Here is a 27,361-nt window from a genome sequence, read left to right on the forward strand (position 1 = left end):
AGATGAAAACAGCAGCTGCAAGTGGGGAATGGGTGAGATTAAATGTTCCATCTGTGCTTCTTTGGGCCCTCTCTGGAGGGAGGAATAATCATGCGACACCGCTCGCTTCGCCCAGAACCTAACCTGGTGTTGGATTCTACCTCCTGACGCAGCAGACTACCATAGATGCTTGTTTTTCTTGGGGAAAGGGATATTTGATAGTAAAACGTGCACATTTCTCTTTTCCATTTCAGGTTTTCAGCCAGATGATGAGATGAATGAGATCTTCAAAACAGAGTTTCAGATGAGATTGCTTTGGGGCAGTAAAGGAGCACAGGTTAACCAAAGTGAACGATATGAGAAATTCAACCAGATTTTAACTGCTCTATCTCGAAAATTAGAACCCCCGCTAACAAAGCAGACTGACTAGAAAGAAACCTGATGGATTCCCATATACAACAAGACTGATTCAATTATCAAAGAGAAAACAGGTTATAAATTTGGCAGTGCCAAATATTTGCCCCCTCCCCTTTGACAAGTGAATGCTTTTGATACCAAGGGAAGCAGTTTCCTGGACAAAATGCTTTTTCCAGGAGTATTTCCTGCCTGCTATCCCACATATATCTTCTTCATCTGCTGCTAGTTTGGTAGATTTTAAAAAACTGGTCTTTTTCCTATGGAAAGTGATCCTAGGATATACATAACCAGTTGAGAATAAGGGCAGTGCTTCTTAGAACTTAATAAACAGACACTTCCATGCACTTTGAAATGAGATTTTGTGCCACTGCCAGAATTTTTTCCAAGAACAACCCTGCTTCCTCAGAACCAAGATTTGTAAATTATGTGCATTTATTTATGAACTATGTCATGACAACTGGAATCATTATTTATTTCTTATTGATGTTATCTTTCATGATCACTGAAGATATTGTCCACTATGTAAAGTATTGCTGATGGTGGTTTTATTAGATCATTTTTAGTCTTACATCCAATAATGTAATTAACAAATTGTACTGTAGATATGGGTAACAGTTTAAAAGCATGGATTTGTGGCAGGTATCAGTTGTATGATATCCTTGAAATCGATACGGAAAACTGTATATTCACTTATGAATTAAAGTGTATCTTGGAAATATTTTTTTATTTCATTGCCAGAGTGGAATGTAAAAAGATAAAATAATTTTACGACCCAAGATGTCCTTGGCTGAACTTTGCTCCCTGATTATTCTTTCTGTTCACTAATACATTTAAATGACACTATTGATCAACTACGGCCCGCTGGCCTCATCTTCAGTTCTTCCCTCTTCTTTGTTTAGTACCAAGTCTTGCCCTATTACGTTTGCTAAAATTCTGCTTAATTTTTCTTCTCCTTCCCCCCACCTGGTCTATTGCCATCATTTTCTCTGTAGCCTTTCCTTGGTCATCCTCTGTCATAAGAACTTAAAAGCTGTGCAGGATCAGTCCCATCTCACACAGCCAAAGGGATACCCTTGGGTAGCACAGAAACAGGGGAGGACATCAGCGCTATAGCATGCTTCAGCCTGTGTTCCCCAACCACTAGCAAACAGATGCGTGCTGCCTCTGCTGCTCAAGACAGGGTATAACAATCATGAGTAGCAACTGTTTCTAGCCTCACACTCCATAAATATGTCTTCAAAGCTGTTATTAAATCTTGTGGGACTACATGAAATATTATCTTTCTCAAAAAACAAAACTGCTGGACGATGGAGTCAGACCACTGATTCATCTAGTCCACTGGTTCTTAACCTTGGGTTACTTAGGAGTTTTGGACTGCAACTCCCAGAAGCCTTCACCACCAGCTGTCCTGATTGGGGTTTCTGAGAGTTGCAGTTCAAAAGCATCCGAGTAACAAAGGTTAAGAACCACTGATCTAGTCCAGTGGTTCCCAACCTTGGGTAATCCAGATGTTCTTGGATTGTGACTCCCAGAAATCCTAGCCAGCACAGCTGGTAATAAAGGCTTCTGGGAATTGCAGTCCAAGAAACTTATGACTACTCAAGGTTGGGAACCATTGACTTGTCTCTTCTAACTGGTAATAGCTCTCCTGGATTTCAAGTATGAATCTTGTCTAGCATGGTCTGGAGACCCTGTTGGTCTCCCATCTAAGTATAAAGTAGAGCAATGTAGCTTCCAAATCAAACAAGACTGGGTACGTTGAGGGTGCCACAGTGGTCCACATTTGTTACCCATAACAGACTTCATTCAGACCATGTTACATTTCTCTCCTCACATCCCTTCATGATTTCCTTTCTCATCTGCACTTGACATAGAACACGACAAACATGACTGGGAATTTAAATGGTTACTTTGGATGATGTACTATAAAACACCAAGCACACTGTTGACATGTGGCCCTGATGCCTCACTGGGAACAGCAGGCATCCACTTCCTGATTTGTTTTTTTTCCCTCTCTCTCTCTTGGCAAGTACAGCACTTTCTTTTCTAAATTAATAAAAGGCTTTGTTTGGTATTAATATGTAGATTTTGTCCCCATGACAACACAAAGCTTTAACAGCTCTCTCCCTCCAAACCAGTTGCTGCTATTAGCACAGATGTGATAACAGCCTTGAAAGATAAACCATGCCCCAAAATATCACATCACAGCAGAGTGAATGAATGGTTTCACTGCTGGCACTGTCACAATCACTAGTAAGCTAGCTTGCTGTGTTCTTTCCTATAATAGACATTCTGGGCAGAAGATGCGAGGAAAACATGGATAGATCCCTTACAAATAAAGGTATCAATTGTGCATTATTCTACAATATGATAATTAGAAAGGAACTGTTTTAGACCCTTCCACCCATACAACAGAACAAAAGCAATAATACTGAATACAGAGACCAACAGGGCTTCTCTATCACATTACAATATTTTACCCCCTACTCACTTAAGGTAGCAGGCAGATACATTTACTAACCATAGATAAAACAGATTTCTTGTCTATACATTTCACGCTGCTGTGTTTTTTTAAGCAAGTCAATTTCTCTTAATGTGTAGAAATTAGCTGATTTTCAATGTGGGTTGTTAAAAAACAATAAGTAATTGTAAGTGCTGTGTCCATTCAGGGTTCTTTTGGAGTCAAAGAAATATGTCTTGTCTTCCCATCTGAAGATCTATCTAACAATGAAAAAAAATCCATCACTGACTAGGAAAAGGGAACACATCTATTTTCCTGCCTGCACACTGGAAGTCACGGTGATGAGCATGGCATGAATCCCAAGACAGACCAAACAAGCAAACTTAATAAAAGGTCCTTAAACCCACCATGGCTTACTGCCCACAATTTCTGATCTGACCAGCCAGCTGGAAAGTGGAACATTCTACTCCAATAAAATACTAAAGCAGAACAATGGCAGTTTTTTAAAAAGCTTTTGCATCTACAGCTTAGTGCATTTTTAATCAGTTCCAAGCAGGCTTTCCCGTCAACATAATCTACAGCTTCACAATTAGGAATTTACACGTTTTAGCACCACTTCTAGTTTTCATTTTGAAAATACAAACCTATGGTCTCAGCATACCAGAGAGAGTTTGGGCTAGGAAACCAAAAGAAATGGGAGAAAGAAGAATACTGACCTAGGAAAGTAAGAGTTGTGCCCATCTGTCTTTAACCCAGGGAAAGACAAAGCACCATCTTGGATATGGTCTTAAACTGGAATACCTATCAGCTCTCCCCAAGACAGCCAGTGGTGCAAGACACTGGGAGCTGCTCTGTGATGACATCAGAAGGCCTGTACTTTGCCCAGCCCTACAAAGTTTGCCCAGACTTTAACTCTGCAATTTAGACAGCTTTTGAGGGACAGGTTAAAGATATTTGCTGTGGGTGAGAAGCCAGTCAAGAGAAAAATCAAAGAGGAAGAAGCCGAGAGAGTGAAAAATGTTGACATATACAGTGGTGCCTCGCAAGACGGGCACTCCGTTTAACAATGAATCCGCATTACGAGGTTTTTGCGATTGCAAAACATTTTGAACGGGGGAATTTCACTGTGCGATGATCGGTTCCCGAAACAGGGAACCGATTTTCGCTTCCTGACGATCAAAACAGCTGATCGCCGGGTTTTCAAAATGGCCGCTGGGTGCTCAAAATGGCTCCCCGCACAGGCACCCAAAAATGGCCACCCCTATGGAGGATCTTCGCTGGACTGTGAGTTCTTAGCTGATTGGAACGCATTAACCAGATTTTAATGTGTTTCAATGGCTTTTTAATTTTTGCTTTACGTTTTCGTTCTACAGCGATTTCGCTGGAACGAATTAACGTAATGCGAGGCACCACTGTACAGTAGTACCATCTTAATACATCCTTCTCTGTTCTCCTTATAGATGTATCGTTTACGGGTTATTCAAAAGAATAATAGTAGAAACTGAGCTAAAATCAGGTACAGTAGGACCCCCATATCTGCTGGGGATTGGTTCGATGATCCTCCATGGATAATGAAAAACGTGGATAATGATTAATGTTACTGTATATGTATTCTACAATAATAAGTATTCATAGCACAGTATCTGGCTTCATCTGGTGGCCTGTTATGGTAATACAGGTGAAAATAAATTTTTCTGGATCTTTTTCTTTTAATATTTCTAACATTTTCAGACTGTGGATAAGTGAAACTGTGGATACAGTAGAATATGGGGTCCTACTGTATTACTAAAGGCTCCTTGCCTCCAAATTCATTGCACCCTCTGACTAACTTGTACAACATACTGTACAAAGAAAGTCGAGGTGGAATTGGATTAAGGGTCAAACACTGTAAAGTGCCTAGCTATGTAAATGAAGCATTCAGGTAACTCCAAGGATTAAATTTGTCACCAAGAATTACATCTGCTTGTGTGAACAGGGCTTGCTAGCAGTAAAAACAAAACAAAGCATTCATGTCTTGCTGACATGCTTTCTCCCCCCCTTCCCCCAATTCAAGTGCATTTGTGTTTTTAAAAGGTCCCTCAACCCACCTATTCCTTGGTCTGCAACAGAAGACAACTAGAAAATTATCAGGGCCATGAAAAGATTGTTTAATTCCATGAAAATATTCTCAGGAGAACCACTATTTCCTTTTAACAAAGCATTTAAACATTTAAAAATCAACACGTGCACAAAAGATTAAAAATTACTGGAAAGTTTAAAGATTCAAGACAATTCATCATGTTCAAAATTTCAGACTAACAATTTTAGCTACTTGTGCAAGTACAAAGATTTTTTATTTCCCTTTGTATTTAATAACCCTCATCAAGGTTGCATTGTACCACAGAAAGAAAATCTTCTGAGGAAATAAATCCTCATCCTAAAAAAAAACAGTAGCATGAAAGAACTGTTAGTCCTTTACAAGAAGTGTTAAAACAAGACCATGAGGTTATTAGGCAAAATCCACAGGGGTCTTGGCTGAAAATAATATTGAGAATATACTGTCAACTGTAACTTTGAAATAATAAAGATTACTAAACTGTTCTTTTAAAAAGCAATAATCCATGTAGTTTGTCAGTAATGAGTAAGGTCACATTATATAAATAACCCTGTTCACAATGTCCAAAAAAATCTAACCTTTAGTATTTAAACCCACCCCACCCCATGTAAATACACTATGTCTGTGTAATAAGTGGGACACTTAATAACAAAAGGAAGAAAACTTCCACACAACAGTCACACAGATTTAGTTTTACTGGTAGTACAATTGCTAATAACACTGAAAAAAGACTCCTAAAAGAATCCAGCACTGCTGTGTCCAAATATTGCTTCAACTCCCATCCCTAGAAAACCAGATTTGTTTAAAATATTACCACACACAGCAAAAAGCTAGTTTCATGAAGCTGGACTTCCCTCCCTCCTATTCCCCCTACAGGCTAAGATTAGATGCTTGATGACTTCATTAACAGAACTCACAAATGGCAGACAAAACAACATGAGCAATATGGAATGCTGCAGACAACTATATTTACATGTATAAACATTTCCAAATCTCAATGTTTACAAGTAAAAGTGCACATAGATCATTACAAAGGTATCATTCCAATTTTCAGCTGGTCCTCACAATGAAGCATCACTTGGAAACAGACTAGCACTGCAGTTAATTAGAAACTGGAGTCTTCCCCCACCCCCAACTCAAAAATTTTTTTAAAAAAAAATTAAAAAGAGACAACTGAGGAATAAAACAACCTCCATAAAAATCCTATTTAAAACATTCATTAGACATAAAACGAAAGTGATACATGTATTTCGTTTTTGATGCAAAATGTTTACAATGCACCATGTGTCGCATTGTGGCAGAGCTCTAGAGAACATCGGCCCCTGGCTACAAGCCGCTGCAGCACCGTAGAAAGATTCAGGAGGTTCGTATGGAGCTGCGGCCCAAAAGCCCTTTGTGGGATACTGAAGCGGTAGTGTTGGCAATCGACAGGTTTAGGCACTCGAGAGTTTAAGGCAGCATCTGAATGGTAAGCACTTGATGTCTGGAAACAGTCGTTTGTCTTGCAGTGGAAAAAAAAACTGTGCTGTTCTCCTGGTTTTCCAGTGCTCATAAGAGGTTGCTGAGGTGCTGAAGACAGGCTGCAGTTCCCTAGTGCTGAGGTGTGTTCCTTTTCCCAAATCAAAATGAATGCTAAGTTCACATCAGTTATAATGCCAAAGAACTGGAATGTAATGACGGTTGTGTAATGAAGAAAGGGGAGAAAAAAAACATTATAGCAGCATAAAATGGGTACTGAAATAAAAAAAAACATTAGTGCTAGAGATATACATACATAAAGTGTATTTGCTACAAATGCAGAAGAGGAGGAAGAGTTATGGAAACACAAAAGATGAGGCAGGCATGCCTGACACATAGCTAGACGTGCAGGAGGAGGTTAGGGCGAGCATGGAGGTGGCACAGGCAGAGACTGTAATGACAGGGTCTTGTCTGAATGCCCGTTTAAATTGGCACATAAAACGAGACAGCCAAAAACAGCTAAGGGACAACGCAACTGGGTGAACAGTGGATAGGAATTTTTTAGACCATGAAAAGGATGTGATTTCTGATTGGGTGGCTTGGTTCTGTTGGAATGGCACTTAAGTTTACCGTAACTATTTTGACCACATACAAAAATGCCAACTTTGTTAGTGAGAAATGGACGCCGGCATGCCTTCATGCAACTGGCTCCCCCCCCAAAAAAGCCCATTTTGCTGGACCTACTAATCCCCCCCCAAAAAAAGCAGCTGCATGTAACCTCCTTCAACATCTCGCCCATTTTCTCAGAAACCCGCTTCAGGAACCTGCAGTCCAGAAGGAAAAAAAGAGAAGAAGAGAATTACCAGAAGCGTTTGAAAAGACAGACGCGTACTCATTTTTAAAAACCCATCTCAGATGGTTACAGAATAAACCTGCCTTTCGAGGGGCCTTTTCAAGCTTTCGCTACATCCTGCTATTCAGACTGCAGTTTGTTCAGTAGTGAACTGGTGCAACTCAGGTTCCTAGTTTGACTTTCTGAACATGTGGTTTCCAGACAAGGTAACAGCATTTCAAAAGCATTCTCATTAGCCACATCATCTCATACATTGACACCTTAACTAACTGAACTACTCCAGGCACTAGGGCTTGAGTGACCATACAAAGATGTTCCACTTATCCATTCATTTTAACAGAAGTTGCCAATCTGCACCCACATTCCTTCCTATATGCAGACTGGCTCCTTCTGTTGGAATGAATGGGGAAGCTGGAAGACCTGTGTGCATGCAGCATTTTCAGCTCCTCTAGAAGAAGCTTTTTAGAAGGAGAGATTCAGCAGTTGCATTTTAGAAACAAACAAAAAATCCTGATAACAGATCCAAGGGAAAAGAAATCAGTTCAAATTCACAGCATTATTAAAACTCTGTAACAAAAGAGAAGAGGGGGAGAGGGGGCAGACAACCACATCGTGTGCCTCCTGAATCCCCTATAACCGATTGTGTAGACTTCCTCATTACTGTATCTTCTGCATTGATCATTTCAGTGAGGAAGAAAAATTTCCCACATAAAAACTGCAAAAAATGTATTTACATAAATATTAACTGCAACCTCCACGGTCCGGTTATGTGCAGGTAGTGGGTTTGCACACTGGCAGCAGAATTCCACCACTACCCCATTTTCCCATCTGCATAAGAACACACTGCATAAGACTGCAAACTCCTTTGCTAAAATCAGTGTGATGCAGCAATGGGCGCGGAAAGAAGAAGAGGGCCTGTCCTTGAGAAATTGATCCACTTCAATGGAGTAGGACCATGTTCACTTAACTTAGTTTTGCTGCTGGTTACACACTTGAACAGGTAGGTTCTTGTTGGCCTGGAGTCAGCACACTAATACAATAAAACCAATAATCTAAAAAAACATTAACCACCATTTAAAATCATCCAGCAAGCAGAAAGCTTTACAAAAACTAAGAGCAAGGCAACCAATCAAATATGGTAACTGGGCTACTGACTGGAAGACCATACTTAAAACCTGTTAAGCAGAGAAAGGCAGAACGAGAAATAAGTCAGGCACAGCCAATAAACTTTAGAACAATCAAGCTGACTCAGAGATATTATTCCAGTATCACATTGGGCTCACATGGTGAACAACAGATTCAAAGTTCTCCTAAATGTGCTAACCCTCTTCCATCCAGTTCTGATCAAAGAATGTTCGCTGGTAAGCTGTGTTGGATGGGAGATTTAGATATAGGTTACTGCACCTTTACTGTTTTTCTCTAGAGTTACATCTATGTAGGAAGTTGGCACGTATCCTTCTTCTCCATTTTGCCTGCGAGCTCTTGTCCATCCATCCCCTTTGTCTTCCTCTATAATGTACAGAACCTCTCCTTCTTTCATTGCTAAGGTACCTTCATTGGGACCTAGTGGGGAAGGGAAGATAAAAAGAGATCTTCATTGCCGTGCAGGATTTGAAAACAAACTTCCACAGCATTTATTTTTCCATTCACAAGAGGAAACGAGAAGTCTGTGCAATGGAACATATGTTCCCAATGTAACCCAGGAGACAAAAAATCTGGTCATTTGCTGTACAGCTGAATGCATGCCAGTAACTGTTTCTCTAATTGAACATATTTGTTTTGTTACAATGAAGAAGTATTATTTTGCCATTAAACAGAAAGTAGTTTACAGCAGGAGTACCTTGAATTTAAAGCCAGCTGTTAAAACAGTTTATAAGTAGATAATTATATTTAGATAAGAGAGAAAGCAGCTGCCTAACACTAACTCTCTCTCTCTCTCTCTCACTCACTCTCTCTCTCACACACACACAGACACAGAGAGAGAGAGAGAGAGAGAGAAAAAACACATCTAGCTTACTTTAACCTTACCATCAAATGGATAAATTGCTTTGCAATGTCCTATAGCTGGCAAAGGATCATCATCTTCAAACTCATCATCAAATTCATTATGGGGGCCATGTTGCTGTGGCGGGCTTCGAACCTCTTGGTTTGCATCATCGGTGTAGCTCCCCTCTGGGCTATAATGAAAGAGTTAACATGGAAATCTTTACATCTTCTTAAACCAAGAGTCCCAAGGACTTCCAAAATATATTTTTTTAAAGTCCCCATGTTTGTTTCATGGATATACCATGATAGGCAAAGCTGCAATAGGAGGGCGCAACCAACAGTAGTTTGAGGGATGGCAATGGCAACCCCATTGGCAGGAAGCTGCTCACTTTCAGAGGCATCTGAAAGAAGTTGAAAGCATTTTGGATATAATGCCGAGAGGATCAGAGAAGGCCACCATTTTTTATATACATAACATTTCTTCCTTCCGAATATTACTTTTGTTTATTGAGATATTTCACTAAAATACCTTTATACTATTCTTTAACAGTTTACAATGCGGGTGATATACAGTAAATCAAGAGAAAATTCATGCCATATTCCAAGTTAAAACCAACCAATATACACATTCCCAAGCTTGTGGGGAGGGAATTTGGCCCACATTACAAGGGTTTGACATTCCTTCCCTTCCTAGGGGCAAAGGCTTCTTTTATCAGGAGGTTCCAGAAACTTTGGCCCTCACTCTTTGAGACAGTCTTTCTTGCAAAGATGGTGATTCTGCAGAAAGGTTCTCCTGGAAAATTTGCCTCAGTGGGAGAAAGATAGGATGGCTCACCCAAAGAGAAATGCATCCTTCTGTTTATGTACAGAAGAGATGTTGCATGAGAGATGACTGTGAAGACAACATCAAAAATAGATTTCCTGTCTTAACTGGAACAACATGCTATCTTCAACTCTAACAACTACGACTATTTTTGTACAGTGCAATAGCAAGATTACTGGGAAACAAAGTTAAGACCAACAAAGGATAGCAATGCAGGGAACCAAATGGAAATATGGTTCTTAGACATTTTGAGTGAAAGGTGCAGATCTTCTGATTACTCAGATTGATTCAGTAACAAGTTCTTTTTTTCCCCTGAAGGAAACTTTAATATAAAACCATAGCACTTCAGTAAAAAAAAAAACTGTACTGTACTGACCTCTCTCTTCCTTGAGTTACAAGGTGGTTAATGTCGCTGCTGTGTCTTCGGTCTCCCCTTGCGGCTACTTTCCCTTCAACTTCAGAAAGCCAGGCCTTGAGAGACAGCAGGAAAAGGAAGTGGTCAGTTAGCACAGAACAAAAGAGTTCAGTCTGAGCCAGAGTTTAGCTGCCACTAGATCTGTCACGGGCAGAAGTAGAAACAGGATCTCCTGCTGTTGACAGTAAATCAACAAGGAATTTGTTCTCAAATTGTTTAATCACCTTCAAAGACTATTTTTAAAAAGTTGTTGTTGTTGCTGCTGCTATAATAAAAAACAAATTGGGAGCAATAACAGCAGTGATAACCCTGAAATTATGTTGCTATAATGAAAAAAGAACTGATAGAATTTTTTGCCCTAGAAATCTCAGCTGAACTCATGCCTTGTGCTCAGAACACATAACTAGGCTCAGAGTTCTTTCATTTTAAGTCTCTGTCTTTTGCACCAGTCTCTGGTAGTTGGATATTGGGTTTCTAGCCAAACTGCAATGGACTCCAGGGCTTAGAGCTACCAAGCCCCTGACATGATGTACTCACAGGAATTCAACGTATCTTCACTCTCAAGTTATCTAAGACATGGTACCGCATAGCTTAACTGTTCCAGAACCAGGTGCCTCGCTATGTAAATTTATTATTGGAACTGTTAATTTCAAAAGGACACTGCAAGTCACCAGGATGTAAAGAGCCTGTTCAACTCTAACTGTTCTGTAGGACTCTCCATTCTTTTAGTTAATTGAGATGATCCAGTCTATTCCTTATTCAGTTACCAACCAGGCCATTCTATCACAGATGACACTGTAAAACCGTATCTGTCAAAATATTTCCAAACCAATGTTCTTTCAACTGCTCTGTAGGAAAAAAAAACATATATGCACACACACACTTCTTCCTTCAGTGTGGGCCTTGGACATCTTTAGGACAACATCCTATAGGCAAAGTCTACTATGATTTTCACCAAAACAGCTAAAAACTGGACACTTGCAAATTGCGGTCCCCTCTCTCCCCCATGCGCATATCACTTTCAGTAATATCCTTTGGCACTTTGAGGAAATGCCTATCAAGGGGGTCTCTGACACACACACCCCAACCCTCTAGCGAAACACCATGAAGTAGAAAAGATTAACCTCATTTTTGTGAATTTCCATTCGGAGACGGTCCATGTTGCTCATAGTCTCAGCCAATTTGGGTTGAAGACTGCTTGGATCACCCATTTGTGGATTTTTTTCATACACATCTTTCATTTTAATGAGTGCATCTCTACAGTAAAAACAGGTCACATATTTTTAGACAGATGAGAATTGTGAAATACTTAATTCTTGCATTAGAAAAATCAGTAAGTCTCAAATCCTATTTTCTACCGTATATACTGGGAGGAAGGGACAACATGCACATTGTTAGTGAAGAGGACGTATCTAAAACATACATATTTAAGGGCGTAACCTCCAACACAGATAAAAATCTAAAGACAAATTGATATTAAATCATCATCATGTGCCATTAAGTCAATTCTGACTTATGGTGATCTTTTCCCAGAGTTTTCTAGGTAGAGAGTACTCAAAAGCTGTTTACCATCCCCTTCTTTGGAGGGCACCCAAGCTGGCTTTTCTCCCAGGAGGCACAGTGGGGAATTGAACTCCCAACTTCTGGGTCTGTAGTCAGACACCCAACTCATTGAGCTTTCCAGCTGATGATGTTTAAACTAGTCTTAAATTAGTGGTGGGTAAGGTCAAGAGATTAAAACAGAAGAACAAAAATACTTTTGATCTGTTTCTTTCTGCAGTTCTCTGTTGAGTTCATCAATGCGCTGCTGCAATTTCTTCCGTCTTTGTTCTGGTGGCAGATGGCTGAAATCTTCTTGTGCAGGGCCCTGAAACCAAGAGAAATACAACCCTTAAAAATAAAACTGTGAACTTACTCTCTCTGCTGGCACACTTCATACAACCAATAGCACTTAGTCACTGAACAAAGCCACAGAATGGAAACTACTCCTCCTACAGCGGTGATGGCAAACCTTTTTGAGCCTAAGTGCCCAAACTGCAACATAAAACCAACTTATTTATTCCAAGTGCCAACATTGCAATTGAACCTGAATACTGAAGTTTCAGTTTAGAAAAAAATGGCCCCTGCACTGCAAGGATTAAATGTATGTCCGTCTCCCCCCCCCCAAGGGTCGGTATTAACACAGAAATACTTACCGGTCCTCCAATCCTCCGTTGGGCTAGCCGCCATTTCACCCCCCCTCTGGACCACTGCACCAGCAGAGGGAAGTGCCGAAATCTGGGATTGAAGGACGGGTAAGTATTTCTCGATGGCGACTTATGGCTCAGGTGCCCACAGAGAGGGCTCTGTGTGCCAGCTGTGGCAGATGTGCCATAGGTTTGCCATTGCTGTCCTACAGTAATGTTGAAAATCACAGCTCCAGAAAAATGCACCTTCTATCAAACTGCAATCTTGAGGGCCTGTTATTTACTCTTCCTGAATTGGATAGTTTAACTATATTTTAAAAAATTGTCACTTTTGCCTATTATGTAATTTAGAGGGAAAGGCAACTTGGTTTAGAGAGCTGGACTTGGAGGGGGGGGGGGGACACACATATCTGAGAGTAAGAATTCCAAATAGACATGGGACTTGTATTTCCTTTGGACAGCAACAAAAGCCTCTCAGGCATTATTGTGACCAAAAAGAGAATTTAACAGAGGTGGTATCACTGTTTCATGCCCGTTATATGGCTTTTAAGAAGGAAGAGGAAATTGTCCCTGTGGAGAATGGGAGTGGCAAAGTGGCATGGGATTCTCAGTGAGCAAGTAGCTCTTTGACAAGAAGCTCTACAAGGGACCAATGGGAAGTGAGACTACTTATCTTATAATTCACTGGAACCGCCAGACAGGTTTGCCACTCCTAGCTCCCACCCAGGTAAAGTTACATGGGAGTTCCAATGAATCATGAGATGGAATCTCTGGACAGAAGTAGAAGAATCTGACTGATCCCAAAAACAAACAAGCAATTCCCCAAAAGAAATTTGGGGACCAAAGAAAAAATGGAAGCTTTGGAAGAAAAGACAGAAAGGCTAAGGCTAAATAATGTCATTATGATTTGAAAAACTGTTCACGCTGCTCCTCTTTAGTACTAGCAATTGAAACAGTTGCTTCAGTTGTGTTAGTTGGCTTAAGTTACAAAAAAAAAGTTTAAGCAAAATCTTGCAGAATTAAACCACTTGCAGTGACATGCATCCAAAACACAATGGGTTGGCAGAGCACACACTGGGGTCCAACTGGAAAGGATATGGACACCCTGGAAAGGAGAGCAGGGGGAACAACCTCTTGTCTTTCACACTGTGTTTAGGCAGTTAATGTGTATCAAAATTAGGAACCTAAATGAATTAAGGATCACTTAAGACAGGATCTGAAATGTCTGCTTCAAAATGGCTACCAGATCTAGGGATAAGAGGGATCCTAATGAGCCTCAATCATAGCTCCCATCCTGCCCAAGGAACCATCTGAACCCTGATGACAGGAGAAAGATATTTTTGCACTAAGGAGAGAGCAAGCATTCCTGAGAGTAGCTCTCTATTTGCTGGCTGAATGTAGCAAAGAGCCAGCTTGACATTTCTATTAGCAAAATATTCCTTTTGAGAAGGTCAATTTTTGTCAAACAATGTCTTCCAAATTCTTTCAGCATAAATAAAATTAAAATGAGCAAAATCTGGTCAGTCAGAATTTAAAATGTACAAAGGGAGTGTAGTGACATACATTCTTTAACCCTCTGCTCAAGTATGACTCCAATGCTACAAAGAACCCATTTGCCAGCTTGCAGTGCTGAAGGCCTTCACTCAGCCCAATATAAGAAATCTCTTCCCCTGAAGGATTTCTTCTATCATGTCTGTCAGCTTTGAAGCAGACAGAAGCTGAGTGCAACATGGAAGACCCCCCCTACTTTCCTGTGAAGGGAATCGCCTTCTGCTGAGTTTCACAGCATGCCACCTGCTCCAAGGTCAAAGATCTCCACCTCTGCACTTTGAGACCTCTGGCTGACCCTCTTGCACAGTTGGCTATTAAGCCTTGTCAAAATTTGTACACCACTTAGCTACAAATTTATACACATTTTATTCACTCCGATTTCTCATTCCATTTCTAAACAAGAGATATTTGTGGTAAGACTCAAGAGCTATAAAGCAGAAACAGAAAATCTGGTAACAAGGGTATTTTTGCTTCTTTTGCACTGGATGTATTGCTATCCAGTTTACATGTGAGCCTACAGTGAGTCTCAAAACATTGGATCAATTTACCCTTTAAAAGCATGACATACAGAGTTCCTTGCTGGAAACAACTCGCTTTCAAATGGATTCCTTTGTCAGGGCTCATCTGATAGGTAACACCGATTAAATTTATCTGCCTTGGCCTATTAGAGCAAGTTTGCAAAATCTTTAATCAATGGACCAGTTATAATCTTGTCTCTGCAAGTACTGAGATTCAAGATTATTCATTTCATCATCTTGCCACAGGAGACATCTAAAGAAACATAATGAATGCATGCCGTTTATGTATCACCCACCACCTTGTCATTCCCTTGGATCCACATCTAAGAATTACAGTTAATATTCACTGGGAATCAATATCTAAATGCCTTTGGCTTTTGCCCACTAAAACATGCCAAACGCTACATAACTATGAGTGTCTCAAGGAAATGCTTAGAAGCTACAGGTTTACTCTGCTGTCCAAAGTCCTCCTGATACAGATTCTCCTGAAGGGAATACAGATGCTTCTAGTATATTCAACACTAGATGAGTACTATCACAATCAACAGTTTCTTAGCTATAAACAGGGTGTTACAAAGACTCACAGATCCACCTACTTGAACACATGTAATTAACAATTTAATAAGTTAATTATAGCACCAATCAGCAATTACAAGGTAAAAAGGAATTCAGAAGTCTATGTGTTCACAGTTCGTGATCTGCGTAAGGAAGCTGTTTCAGCACGTAAACAATAAGGCCTTATTGACTTCATCTTCTTGTAAAATCCTAGACTAATCTTCTTTTCAGATCAGTAAGGATGCCAACATACATTCCCTAAAAGTTGATCTTTCAGCTGAACTAATGCTGGAAGGCTCCTCTATAAATCTCCTTTAAAACTGCAAAGCTACGAAGTGCACAGAGCACAGAGTGCTGTCCTCTGAAGATGCCGGCCACAGAGACTGGCGAAACATTAGGAAGAACAACCTTCAGAACACGGCCAAAGAGCCCGAAAAACCCACAACAACCACTACGAAGTGTTGTTGCTGTTTTACATTATATTATTCTAGCTCAAGCCTAGTGAGGTTCAGCATGATTTCAAAATTTATATCACTCAAGGCATATAGTTTTAAAAGAAAGAACGTCTGGTTCTTATGTGATTTTTTTTTGTTGCTAAATATACTAGAGGCCACACTCAGCATATACAAAGGAAGAGCTACAGTATAAGCACAATCCAGCAGAAACAAATCTAAACTCCATTGAAATCACTGGGATGTAAACCTTGAACTGTAGACTTCAGTCCTACTATAAATTTGCTAGAATACAACCTATGTTAAACCTTAATGACCTTAAAAACAGTAACATAGACCATTTAGCAAAACAGATACAGTTGGTATCATTTATCACCAGTTTTGTTTTTTGTTTTTACTATGGCATCATACTCTTGTAGCACAATATATTATCTTTTAACTGAACACACTGCAAAATAAAATTCTATCCAGAAATCATTACACTTTACTGTGCATTATGCCTAAGGACTAGCGGGGCCAGCTTATTTGTGAATGTTTCATGCCGTCCACACCAACTACAAAGAAAACATGAAGAATATTTTGAATCCTCCTCCATTTTCTTCTCCCATAGCCACCAACCATGTCTACCAAATATTTTTCATTTCAGTAAAACTATAAGAACAAGGTTGGTTCCTAATAAAGATGCACCGGCTTGTAGCTGAAACTAAAAAAGGGGACACACCAATATAGCCACTGGTTGATGTCATTCTTAGAGGAAATGATACATGCTGACACTCATAAATTTTATTCCAGTAATCACTACAAACTACACTCAAGACAATTTTTGCACTTCAGCTTGCATAACAGCACGATCTAACTAGACTTCTGTTTTAAGACACATGTTTATTGGTTGTTGTTCTTGTTTAGTTATGTCCAACTCTTCGTGACCCCATGGACCAGAGCATGCTAGGCCCTCCTGTCTTCCATTGCCTCCCGGTTGTAAATAGAACTAAGTTGTTGTAAATGGAAAAATGACTTTATTTGAAACTAAGCTGCCACAATTTAGATTTGACACAAAATTTTCCTTTCATATGACCACTCCATCAGACTGTATTTATGTAAAGACGACGCATCCTCAAAATTCAGCTTGAGAAAGATCAACAAATATTTTCTAGTGATAGGTTTTAATGACATATCTAGTTCACATACATTTTGTAAGCAAAATGGAGCTCTAAATTGAGACAATTTCCATTTTATTTTACTTATATCCTTAGTCTGCAAACAATCTGTATAATATAACTTGTGAAAATATCAAGAGTCTATTTTGTTTACATAAAGCAGAGATGGGTTATGAAATAAAGAATATGCACAGTGATCTGAATACATATCTCACCAACTGACTCAAGGCAACTATGAGATGGAGAAGCTATTTTTCATGCTGTCATTATGAAGCAGACAGATCAGCACACAGGCCTTACCGTCTTCACCGACCACTGACCAGTTAAATTGAAAATAGAAAGAAACAGGAAATTATTTGCATGCTACCAACCATCACTTAGGAGGATTTTTCTTATCTCCTCCTTTGACACCCAATCCTGTGTATATTTACTTGGAAGTAATCACCACTGAGTTCAGTGGAATTTGCTATCAAGGATACGCTGTGCTGCAATTTTAAAAGTAGAACATCAAACAATGCTGAATATTTTAACCATCAGCTCAAATAACTGCAGATTGTAAAGCTTTGGCATGCACCGATAGAGATAATAGCTCAAACCAAAGGAAAAAAAGCTTGCCACATGAAAAGAATGATTTAATTTTGTAATTATGGAAATAGTAGTCAAATTTACATTTACATTTAAAAAACAAAACAAAAAGGCACACACAGGCACTACACAAAGCAGAAAGAGTTGACAATGGTGATAATCCACTATCAGCCAAGTACTGTGCACAAGAAGGTCCCATTTACTTAAGCCTAGGGATCAAAAGGGCACGTTCCCAAAACCTGATTGTCTCCTACTTGCCCAAGTCCCACAGTGAGGTTCCAGCATGACTTCATCATGTGTGATACAGGTAAATGTTACAGCCACGCAAGTTCATCTCCTTATGCAATCAAAGCACTTCTGATATATTCATTAGACCTTTCAATTTACTGAGGCACTTACAGTAACTACAAAATAATAGCCAATTTTAAAAACTGGTGAAGACTCTCTCTAAAGGCATGGTGGAACAGTCAAAACATAGGTAAACAAAGGTGCCCCCATATGTTGGACAGCAACTTTCATCAGCTCTAGCCAACTTAGCCAATTAGGATTGAGAGACGATGGGGGCTGCAAACAAGCAACATCTGGAAGGCCACAGCTGCTCACCTTGTTCTCAATCAAAGTCTTTGCTATAAGACTGTTATGCAGTAATATTAGCAATTATTACTATTGTTACTATCAGAACAACCATTACTCTTATTCGGGATTATTAAAGTCACCATTAATGATAAAAGAAGGGAAGCCAGTGATAGAGAAAGATCCCAGGACACAGTTTCTTTCTTTCCTTTTTTAAAAAAAAGATGCAGTAATATTTACTGAATAATCACAATGTTTGGAACATGTTTTAAATGCTTGCAATCGTTAGCCCACCTCCTGAACCCTATGCAAACTTAATTTGGTGTTGTTCTGAGTCGTCCTTAATTTTTGATGATTTTTTGTTTTCCCTATTTAAATACACTGAACTGTCCATTCAATTGATTTAAATGGGGAAAATTAAAAAATCACCAAAAATTAATGAAGACTCAGAACAAAACCAAATTAAGTTTGCACATGTTTCACAAGGTGCACTATGGAATCCAAGCATTTAAAACAGGTTTCAAACATTTTAAGACACTTTTAAATGAACAAAAAGGGACATCGTTAAGTGAAATTCCCCCATAGAGAACATCGTTAAACGATGGGGGAAATTCCTCAAAAAAACCTATCGCTGTGTGAACTCATCGTTGTATGAAGCAATCGTTGTGCGAGGCACCACTGTACATACTTACTAGGAGATGTGTTAAAAAGTAATCTGATAGATATTCAGAATTAACAATCCCCGAGTGAGAGAACAACAGGAAAAATCCAACTTTTAATAAAGTTTGTGATAACAGTTTGAGTACTATCTGGAGAATCTGCGCATCACGGTCCTATGGATATGGATATATATATATATGGATATATATATCTTAGTCATTTTATATATAAAACTTAGTCATTTTATATATATATATATATATAAAATGACTACGTTTCTGGTGAATTGGTGAACAGACTTAAATCTGGTCTTTCATAACTTACAGGGGATACAGCATTTAGCATCAGTGTATGCCATAAAATGATATTACGAGAGTGTTGTCAGACAGCTACTCTGAACTGATGATGCACTGATAAAAATCTTCAGAATATAAAAGAAGGAAACATGACTGTGATTGCTATGTTTTCAGTTATCAGAGCAAGTATGGTTGAAAGTCAGTCACCAAGATCTATAAAGTTGCCTGGATCATATCTCACAGGTGGAGATAACGAGGGTCGCCGCCCCCTGGGGCCAGACCATCCACTCACCGTTCTGCTGCTGCTGCGGGCTCCGCGCTCCCTTCCTATCACTCTGGAGTTCGCGGTGGATAAGCCACTCTTCGACCGGGCAGAGAGGCCTGTCATTTCGCCTCCTGCCAGGAGTGGCCAATCCACCGCAAGCTCCGGAGCGATGGGAAGAGAGCTCGGAGCCCGCAGCAGCAGAACGGTGAGTGGATGGTCTGGCCCCAGGAGGCCAGGACCCTCGGTATTGCCACCTGTGGGGGGGTATTCGTATACACACACGAATACCCCCATCTCTAATTATTTCCTCAGAGTACAACCACAATGGCTGTAGAGCAGCAGTTTTTTTAAATTAGGTTTTCCAAGCTTTTGAAGGACCCATAGAAAGCAATCCACGGAACACCATGCACCCACCAAGAGTAACTGGGTATGTACAATACCATTAATGTGTTAGGGATAGATCATTCCTATCTGCCGCGCAGCCCACAACAGGGATGGTCAAATCATACAAGGTTTACTCATATGGACAATCTCCAACTAACACTGGAAGGATTTCGTCTTAAAGACATACTGAACAACCTCTAAAAGCTCCTAAGAGTAAACATTTGAACATTTAAAAAAATTTAAACAACAGCAAAATATTTATCTATCTGCTACGTCTGGTTTTGTGTGTCATAGTATGATTTCTCCCGAAAATAAGACAGGGTCTTATATTAATTTTTGTTCCAAAAAACGCATTAGGGCTTATTTTCAGGGGATGTCTTTTTTTTTCATGTACAGCAATCTACATTGATTCAAATACAGTCCTGTCATCTTCTTCTGGTTGCTGCACAAGGGTGGAGGGTGGGGTTTCACTCAACTGGGGCTTATTTTGGGGGAAGGGCTTACATAACGAGCATCCTGAAAAATTATACTAGGGCTTATTTTCAGGTTAGGTCTTATTTTCGGGGAAACAGGATATTTCCCTTCTACTCTTTTATTCAGTAAGAAACAAGACCCACAGCTGTATTTATTATTACTTTTGGATGAGCAATGTCAACAACATACTAAATGCTTCCGAAAATTTCATCAGTTTTCATTTGTTTTCTGCATGCACAGCTGGTGCTAGATGGACTCTCCTGATGGCTTAAGCAGAGAATAGTTTATGGATTCATAGTACAGTGGTGCCCCGCATAGCGATGATAATCTGTTCCAGATAAATCGTCGCTATCCAGAATTGTCGCTATCCGAAACAAAAAAACCCATAGGAACACACTGAAACCCCTTAAAACTCACTGCTATGCGGAAATCCTCCATACGGCCGCCATTTTCGCCGCCCGGTAAGCGAGGAAACCACGCAAAAACTCTGCAGGCGGCCATTTTGTTTACCCATTTTGGAACCGCCAATCAGCTGTTGGGGAAACATCGCAATGTGAAAATCGGTAAGCGAAACGCTTACCGATCATCGCAATGCAGTGTTTTGCCATTCAAAACATCACGATGCGATCACTTTTGCGATCGCAAAATCCACATCGCTATGCAGATTCGTCGTTAAACAGGGCGCTCGTTATGCGAGGCACCACTGTACTGTTCAAATGTCATAGGTAGTATTTTACCAGAAGGCAAAACATGCTGTCTCAAATACTAAGACTTCTCAGAATAGTGAAATCATTCCTCTGATTACTTCAATCTTTAAAAATAAATCCAGTCAAAATCCTAATAATTCTAGAAAGTATTCAGTTTTGGTTAATTGTAGGCTCCCTTCCTTTGTCTGGAAAGGAGCCAACTGTGTACAGACATGACAAGCACACACAGTATTTTTGGCCTTGCAAGCGGCCTCCCAAATCCAGCACTTCCGGCCTCAAGGGATGCATCTGTTTACTGGGAATGCAGACATGGGCTCAGAGATGCACAGACTCCCTTCTCTTCTCTACACCATCCCACCTGCCCTAGTATAAGATGAACAGATCGCTCAGCATGACTGTGAGCCCTGATGGCCCTGGCTGGGTCCACGGGAGCTCCTTCCCCCATTCCTTGTTCCACAGAAGAGGACGCAGAAGATTTAAGACAAACAGGTTTTATTCTAGCAAGGGTAAGAGATACGGAAAAACAGTCTCAGGGTTTCTGGGCTATTTTCCTTCACTCGTGGCGCAGTGGTTAAAACGCTGTACTGCAGCTAAAACTGTGCTCACGACCTGGGGTTCAAATCCCAGGTAGCTGGCTCAAGGTTGACTCAGCCTTCCATCCTTCCGAGGTCGGTAAAATGAGTACCCAGCTTGCTGGGGGGGCAATGTGTAGCCTGTATAATTAAAATTGTAAACCGCCCGGAGAGTGCTTGTAGCGCTATGGGGCGGTTTATAAGTCCAATAAATAAATAAATATAAATATTTCTCTGTAAGTCTTTCTCTGTGTTTAATAACCCTCTGTTGAACATGAAGGTTTTCGGTTTAATCTGTCTTAGCGAGGCTGCCTCCACTGATGTGAACCATGGAGCCTGCAACAAAGACAGCCGATTATGTCTGCATTGAGGGCAATCAGAACACATCCTCCCCATCTCTCACTCTGGTTGACAGGGAGCTGATGCTGACATTCCTAATGGCACTGCCTCTCTCAGCGTCAGAGCTGGGTTGGCATTGGTTCACCGGAATTGGGGTGACTAGAATGATGTTGGTTCCCTTTATCCCTCCATTCTCCCCAATAAGAAGGATGAGGAAGGAGTTGGGGTTTGAGGTGATTCTCCACTTCATCCTTGGGCATATAGCTACGCCAATACTCCTGTCCAAGGATCTTCTTTATAAATGTACTCCCCATCCCTAGGTCACTCAGGTTCTTCTGGAAGATTCTCCTCAGTCTGGAAGACCTCATCAGGCTCTTTGAAGGTGTCCCTCACCCAGAACCCTGCTCTTCCATCTCCTTGACCATGATGTTGGGTCACAGGTCTCCTTTGTGTACCCCCTGCTCTATCCTCTTCTTCTGTCTGGGTCTCTTCCTCTAGTGCACCCACCAAATTCCCTAGATCCCAAAGGCCTTCTTTCCCCTCCAGGTCAAGAGAAACAATTAGCAATTTATTGTGTGCATCTGGCACAAGAGTAGCTAAATGCTTATTATCTCCATTATTGTTTGTTTCTCTGAAGGAAATGTCCTCTACAGCAGTACCCTCTAAACCAAAACCCCTTGCTGAGAGTACAAAAATTGTGGACAGGATGCCAAGTAATAAAATGTATGTGTTCGAAAACCATATACCTCAGGACCAGAACTCCTTTAAAAGCAAATAAATAAGACATGGACACCTCTTTTTTTGGATTCAAGCTGAAATACTAATGTTGAATAAGGAGGACTGTGGTAATAATTTTATTACATTTATAGTGTGGTGAATAAACTTGAACATTAAATATAATTTCAATAATTTCAGCTCTTAAAATTTTCCATGACTACATCGTAAAGAAGTACCATCCAAAATATCTTCCACTAAGAAGATAATAAATCTCTGAAATATATTCAGCAAAATCAATCTCTAGCATAAAGGAGGGAATAGTGTGTCCTGTGTCTTTTCAGCTATCATCGAAACCAGTTTATGTCGGAAATGGGAGGTGCATGCGTTGTAATCTCAGTACCCTCAATGTACTGAGGGTATAAATAACGACTAAACAACAACCACCCCCAGTGTAACTCACACTGTCTCCATCTGTACTTCTATGGATATCCCATGTAAACGTAAAATGCTACTGCAGTCTGGTTAAACTGCATGCAAAGCAAGTCTCACAAATATTTTTACCATTTCCAACTTCCTCTAGTACTTCCTTATCAAAGAAAGAAACTCCATCAGAATTACTTTCTCCTTGTTAAGAAATCTAAATGAGTTGAAAACATGGACATTGGAAGTCTAACAAGTTACACAAATTCAGGTAAATACAGGGTACTTTTATGATGGCCCTGCCCTGCCCTGCCCCGTAAATGGAATTTTACAGAGGGCCCAGACCTTGACATCTTCTGTGTTTCCCCAGAGACTCTTTCATTTAAAGGGAGAAAAGACCAGGATAGCCACCCAAGGACTCTTGAAGAGTAGTGCTGCAAGGGATCTGGAACAACCTGGAAGCAACTAACTCTAATTTTTCATACTATATTTGGAATACAGAATTTAGTTCCTGAGGCTACTTCAAACATCTTTCAGAATACAAAACATACATAACATGGTAGGCTTTCTACTTTGCACCATGCTGCACTAACCAAATCCAAGGTTAAAGTGCATGGATACTGCAAATAACAAGAAGAAAACAACCTCTTTCTAATCATTAACTGGCTTGCGTATGATATCTTTCGTCTCTGGATCGGCTTCTTTCTAGTCAACACCAAAAACCAGCAATGACTGATACCTATAGGGTTCGTTCCCATTCAATTTTGTTTCTAGTTTTATAAAATTATGTACAGATATATAGATATGGGTATTACGTTTGGCAAACGTGTTCAACTTCTGGTAATCAACAGCCAACATTTCAATCTCACTTATCTGCGGATGCATTACAGAGACACCAGAATGTAAGGCTAATTCATTTATTATGACACAATGAAGGTTGCTAGGCAATCACTTTATCCCCAGAACAAATTTCATCTGCAAATTAGTATAAGCATACTTCCTTGATCTCTCTCAAAAACTGGCATTAACTAGTAATCCATAAACGATGAAATGCATTTTAACAACAAGAAAAACCCTCTAGGAAACAAAAAAATATTAATCATGAGAGTCAAACTACATTTAAAATCATATATTTAAATGAAGTAATAATATGTTAGATATATCTAAATATTAGTATCATGTAAGGTGGAGGTAGGTATAGTTTCTTCTACAATTCTGTTCCCCCAAAACTGTCTTTTCAATATAGCTGACCGCAGTCTGTTCAGCTAAACAGCTTGGGGACACTCATGGAAGCTAGTTTAAGACATGAATCAAATGAATAATCTAGAGAAAGTAAAAAAACACTCCCTTGGGAGTATATACTCCGGTAATGGGGCAGGGTCTGTGCATGTGCAGACCAGGAAAGAACTGAACCGACAGAAATGCCCACTAGAGGGCAGTTCTCGGGAGGTCAACAGAGAGAACCAGAAGGTAGAAATAATCCTGCAATTCAGCGTATTCCTGATTGCCACTTTTTGGCAAATGAGAAATATTAGAGAATGAGAGGCACTTCACAACACGTGAGTGGTAGAGCAAATGTCTCTTGTACTTAAGTTCATGCGGGATATTTCATCCTCATACGTTAGGAGACTATGTGTGCCCTAACAGTAAGGAAGACTGGATTTACAGCAGCAAAACTGTAACTCAAACACCTGCTAAGCCAGAAAGCTGATGAGATGATCCATGGGGCAGGCATTCCTTCTGTGCCTATCCTATCTCACAGGACTATTAAGAAGATAAGTAAGTGTTCGAGGCGAGGGGGGGGGAGTAAGACACCATATACTGTATGCCACTCTCTGCTTGGAGGAAAGGTAGGATAAATTTATTACCAAATACGTCTTTGCTTTCCTCCATAGTAATTATGCATTCTCATCAAAATATTGGTGGGTAACTCTCGGTGTGACATTTCAAAGCGCATGAGAAAAATCTATACACTTTGTTGGAAAAACCCACAAACCAGGGCACTTATCTATCCATCCTTTATAATCACTCGTCCTCTCTTTCCCTATAGCTCTCTCTTGCCCCAAATACATTATGCATTAAGCAGGCTCACAGATGTGAATCGGCACACCATGAAAACAGGCACTCAGCACCCTCTTTATAACTCTGTCTTCTCAAAGCGAACTACTGTGAATGTTCTCACACACTGTTCAACTTCGGGCAGCTGTTACACAGCAGGAAACAAAACCCCAATGACTCTGATATGATCCTTGATAGCAGAGTACCTTATAAGGAGGGTGAAGAGTACTACAAAGCCACACCACAAGCATAGCGCCATCATGCACCTACAACTCATCGCAAAACTTACCCCTCTTTTGAGGCTTCTGAAAGAAGAAATTCTGGGCTTCCCTGTTTTTATCTCACTCATGCAATAAAGCCCTTGTTCAATGGAGAATATGGTATACTTGGCACCATTAGAAGTACTGGATGTGTATAAACTAGCAGGGGTAAGGGGTGGGGACTGAGGCTGATATAGAAATAAAGAAAGGAACAGATAAAGCAAACATTCAGAAAGAGCGAAAACTCTGCCCCCCCCCCTTGATACAGAAACAGACCCCGTGTTGGATCTGGAGCTGACTGGAGCACAAATCTGCTAAACTGATGGCCCCAGCGGCCAATAAGATACAGGGTATTGTTACCAACTTCTTCTCCACTCTACAGCTCCTGTGCCCCAGAAAATCTGTTCCGGAAAGTTGGAGAACCTTCAGAACAGCGCAAGAAGTGGTTCTTGGGGGTGCAGTGAATACTGTATTTTTCCGTTTATAACGCAAACCCCCATTTATAAGAACCCCCCCATACTTTTCTAACTCAAAAATTAAAATTTAGCTTTGAGGATTCAGCCTCTGGGCTCAGAATGGTCAGACATTTTGAATCCCTGTTGGATCTGAGCCTAGAGGCTCCACCTCCAACGAAGTGTGTTCCAATTGGTTTATTCAGCATCAGTTGACCTCAGTTCCATAAGCCTCGTGATTGGAGGAAGCTAAGTCTTCTGACTGTAACAAGCTAAGCCTCGTGACTGAAGGAAGCCTGTTTACAGAGGCAAGGTATGGGCTGTTTTGTTCTCTCCTCAGCTATCTCAGCTTACTTCCATGTGAAAGACGCCCCTCAATTTTTAGTGTAATGATTTTAGGAAAAAGTAATATCTTATACATGGAAAATGCGTTATATAAATATTATTCTATGCTATATACAGGAGTGTCCATTTTGTGGAGGAAGAGCCTCTGATGGATCTGTGTCACTTCCACAAACAGAAACAGTCCACCTGTTTGTGGATCATCAGACCCAAATCCAAACTTGCAACATTTAATTCCCCCCCCCGCACATTAAGTAACATCAAAATTATAGTCAAAAAGCTTATGCTATAATAAACGTACTAGTCCTTAAGATACAACAGAAGTCCCTGTTGTTTTTACTATTAAAATGGTATAGAAGAGTTGCAATTTAGGAAAGCAAGCACTCAAGAATCTTTCATCTGAGATATTAGATAACAAAAATATATGTCTTCATAGGATTTTCAAAAACATCAACAAAGTAGCTAGCATTAGAGCATATACTTAAAGTACACTTTTGACAGAGACATGAAAAATTATATAAAGGACTTTGGTATTTTTCTTTTGATTTGATTATCTATTTCTTGAAAGGACAGAAACAAAAGCATTCATAAATACGCTTTACAGTGAGAAAATGTTAATTATTTTATTCTTTTATCAAAAGCATACATGGAAGCATTTTATACATACTTTACTAAATTTTTATGACAGGGAAAAAGGAGAGGGGGAATTAAAAGTAAAATCATGCTTTTTGTTGGGGCCTACATTAAGATTTTTATTACATTCAGATTTAATTTAGGTAACCCTTTAAATCTGCAGAATGGTGTGTGTGTGGTTTGTTTTTTTCTAAAAGAAGCACCTCCACTAAGGTAATCTCCGCCAACTCATTAAAAGAACCAATGAACATCACCTACGCAAATGTTGAATTTAAGTAGTACAAGGTGAGAAAATGTGCAGGCCTGTGTTGCTCAACTGATTTGTTTTCATCTCAGATTCCAGCACAGCAGCCACACCCCAACCGATAGAGGCATGACTGGCTGACAGGAGCTCGTACAGTCCCAACAAATGAGAAGCAAACTACTGAAGCTGCGAGATTGGATTAGAGCAACTGAAGCAGTTCCTGATCAGGCCTCTGCTTGGGCAAAAGTGAACAAGTTGCCCAGCCAAATTACTTGTTGTGATGGCTCAAATCAGCTACAGCTGCCTTGGGTAACTCTGCTACTTTCTCTATAGCTCATGTTACCTGGACTTCCTGTTGGATTATTAAGGTGAAGTTCATTAATGATATTGTGAGGCTATGAATCATATCTGAAAGCAGTCTCCAAAACGGACAAGCCAGCCAACAAAAGACATCAAGCAATTCCAGATATTATT

At 40.1% G+C, this 27,361-nt stretch overlaps 2 protein-coding genes across 13 annotated transcripts in view; one reads left to right on the forward strand and one right to left on the reverse strand.

Moving 5' to 3' along the window:
* BCAR3 (BCAR3 adaptor protein, NSP family member) overlaps positions 1–5,562 on the forward strand; it is a 193,659-nt gene extending 188,097 nt beyond the window's left edge. For all 8 annotated transcript variants that reach the window (XM_078391780.1, XM_078391779.1, XM_078391781.1 and 5 more), the window contains one exon: positions 234–5,562. In XM_078391780.1, the coding sequence (XP_078247906.1) occupies positions 234–409 (176 nt within the window). In that variant the 3' untranslated portion in view covers positions 410–5,562. The remainder of the gene's footprint in view (positions 1–233) is intronic.
* FNBP1L (formin binding protein 1 like) overlaps positions 4,981–27,361 on the reverse strand; it is an 88,403-nt gene continuing 66,022 nt past the window's right edge. For 2 of the 5 annotated variants that reach the window (XM_078391787.1, XM_020788684.3), the window contains 6 exons: positions 12,245–12,354; positions 11,612–11,744; positions 10,449–10,543; positions 9,292–9,440; positions 8,668–8,826; positions 4,981–7,234 (listed from right to left, as the gene is read on the reverse strand). In XM_078391787.1, the coding sequence (XP_078247913.1) occupies positions 7,227–7,234; positions 8,668–8,826; positions 9,292–9,440; positions 10,449–10,543; positions 11,612–11,744; positions 12,245–12,354 (654 nt within the window). In that variant the 3' untranslated portion in view covers positions 4,981–7,226. Of the gene's footprint in view, positions 8,827–9,291; positions 9,441–10,448; positions 10,544–11,611; positions 11,745–12,244; positions 12,355–17,206; positions 17,222–25,245; positions 25,405–27,361 lie in introns of all 5 variants that reach the window. The other 3 variants (XM_078391786.1, XM_072997984.2, XM_078391788.1) reach the window with 2 other exon arrangements.

This window comes from Pogona vitticeps, chromosome 4, assembly GCF_051106095.1.
Source record: "Pogona vitticeps strain Pit_001003342236 chromosome 4, PviZW2.1, whole genome shotgun sequence".
NCBI classification, from domain to species: domain Eukaryota; kingdom Metazoa; phylum Chordata; class Lepidosauria; order Squamata; family Agamidae; genus Pogona; species Pogona vitticeps.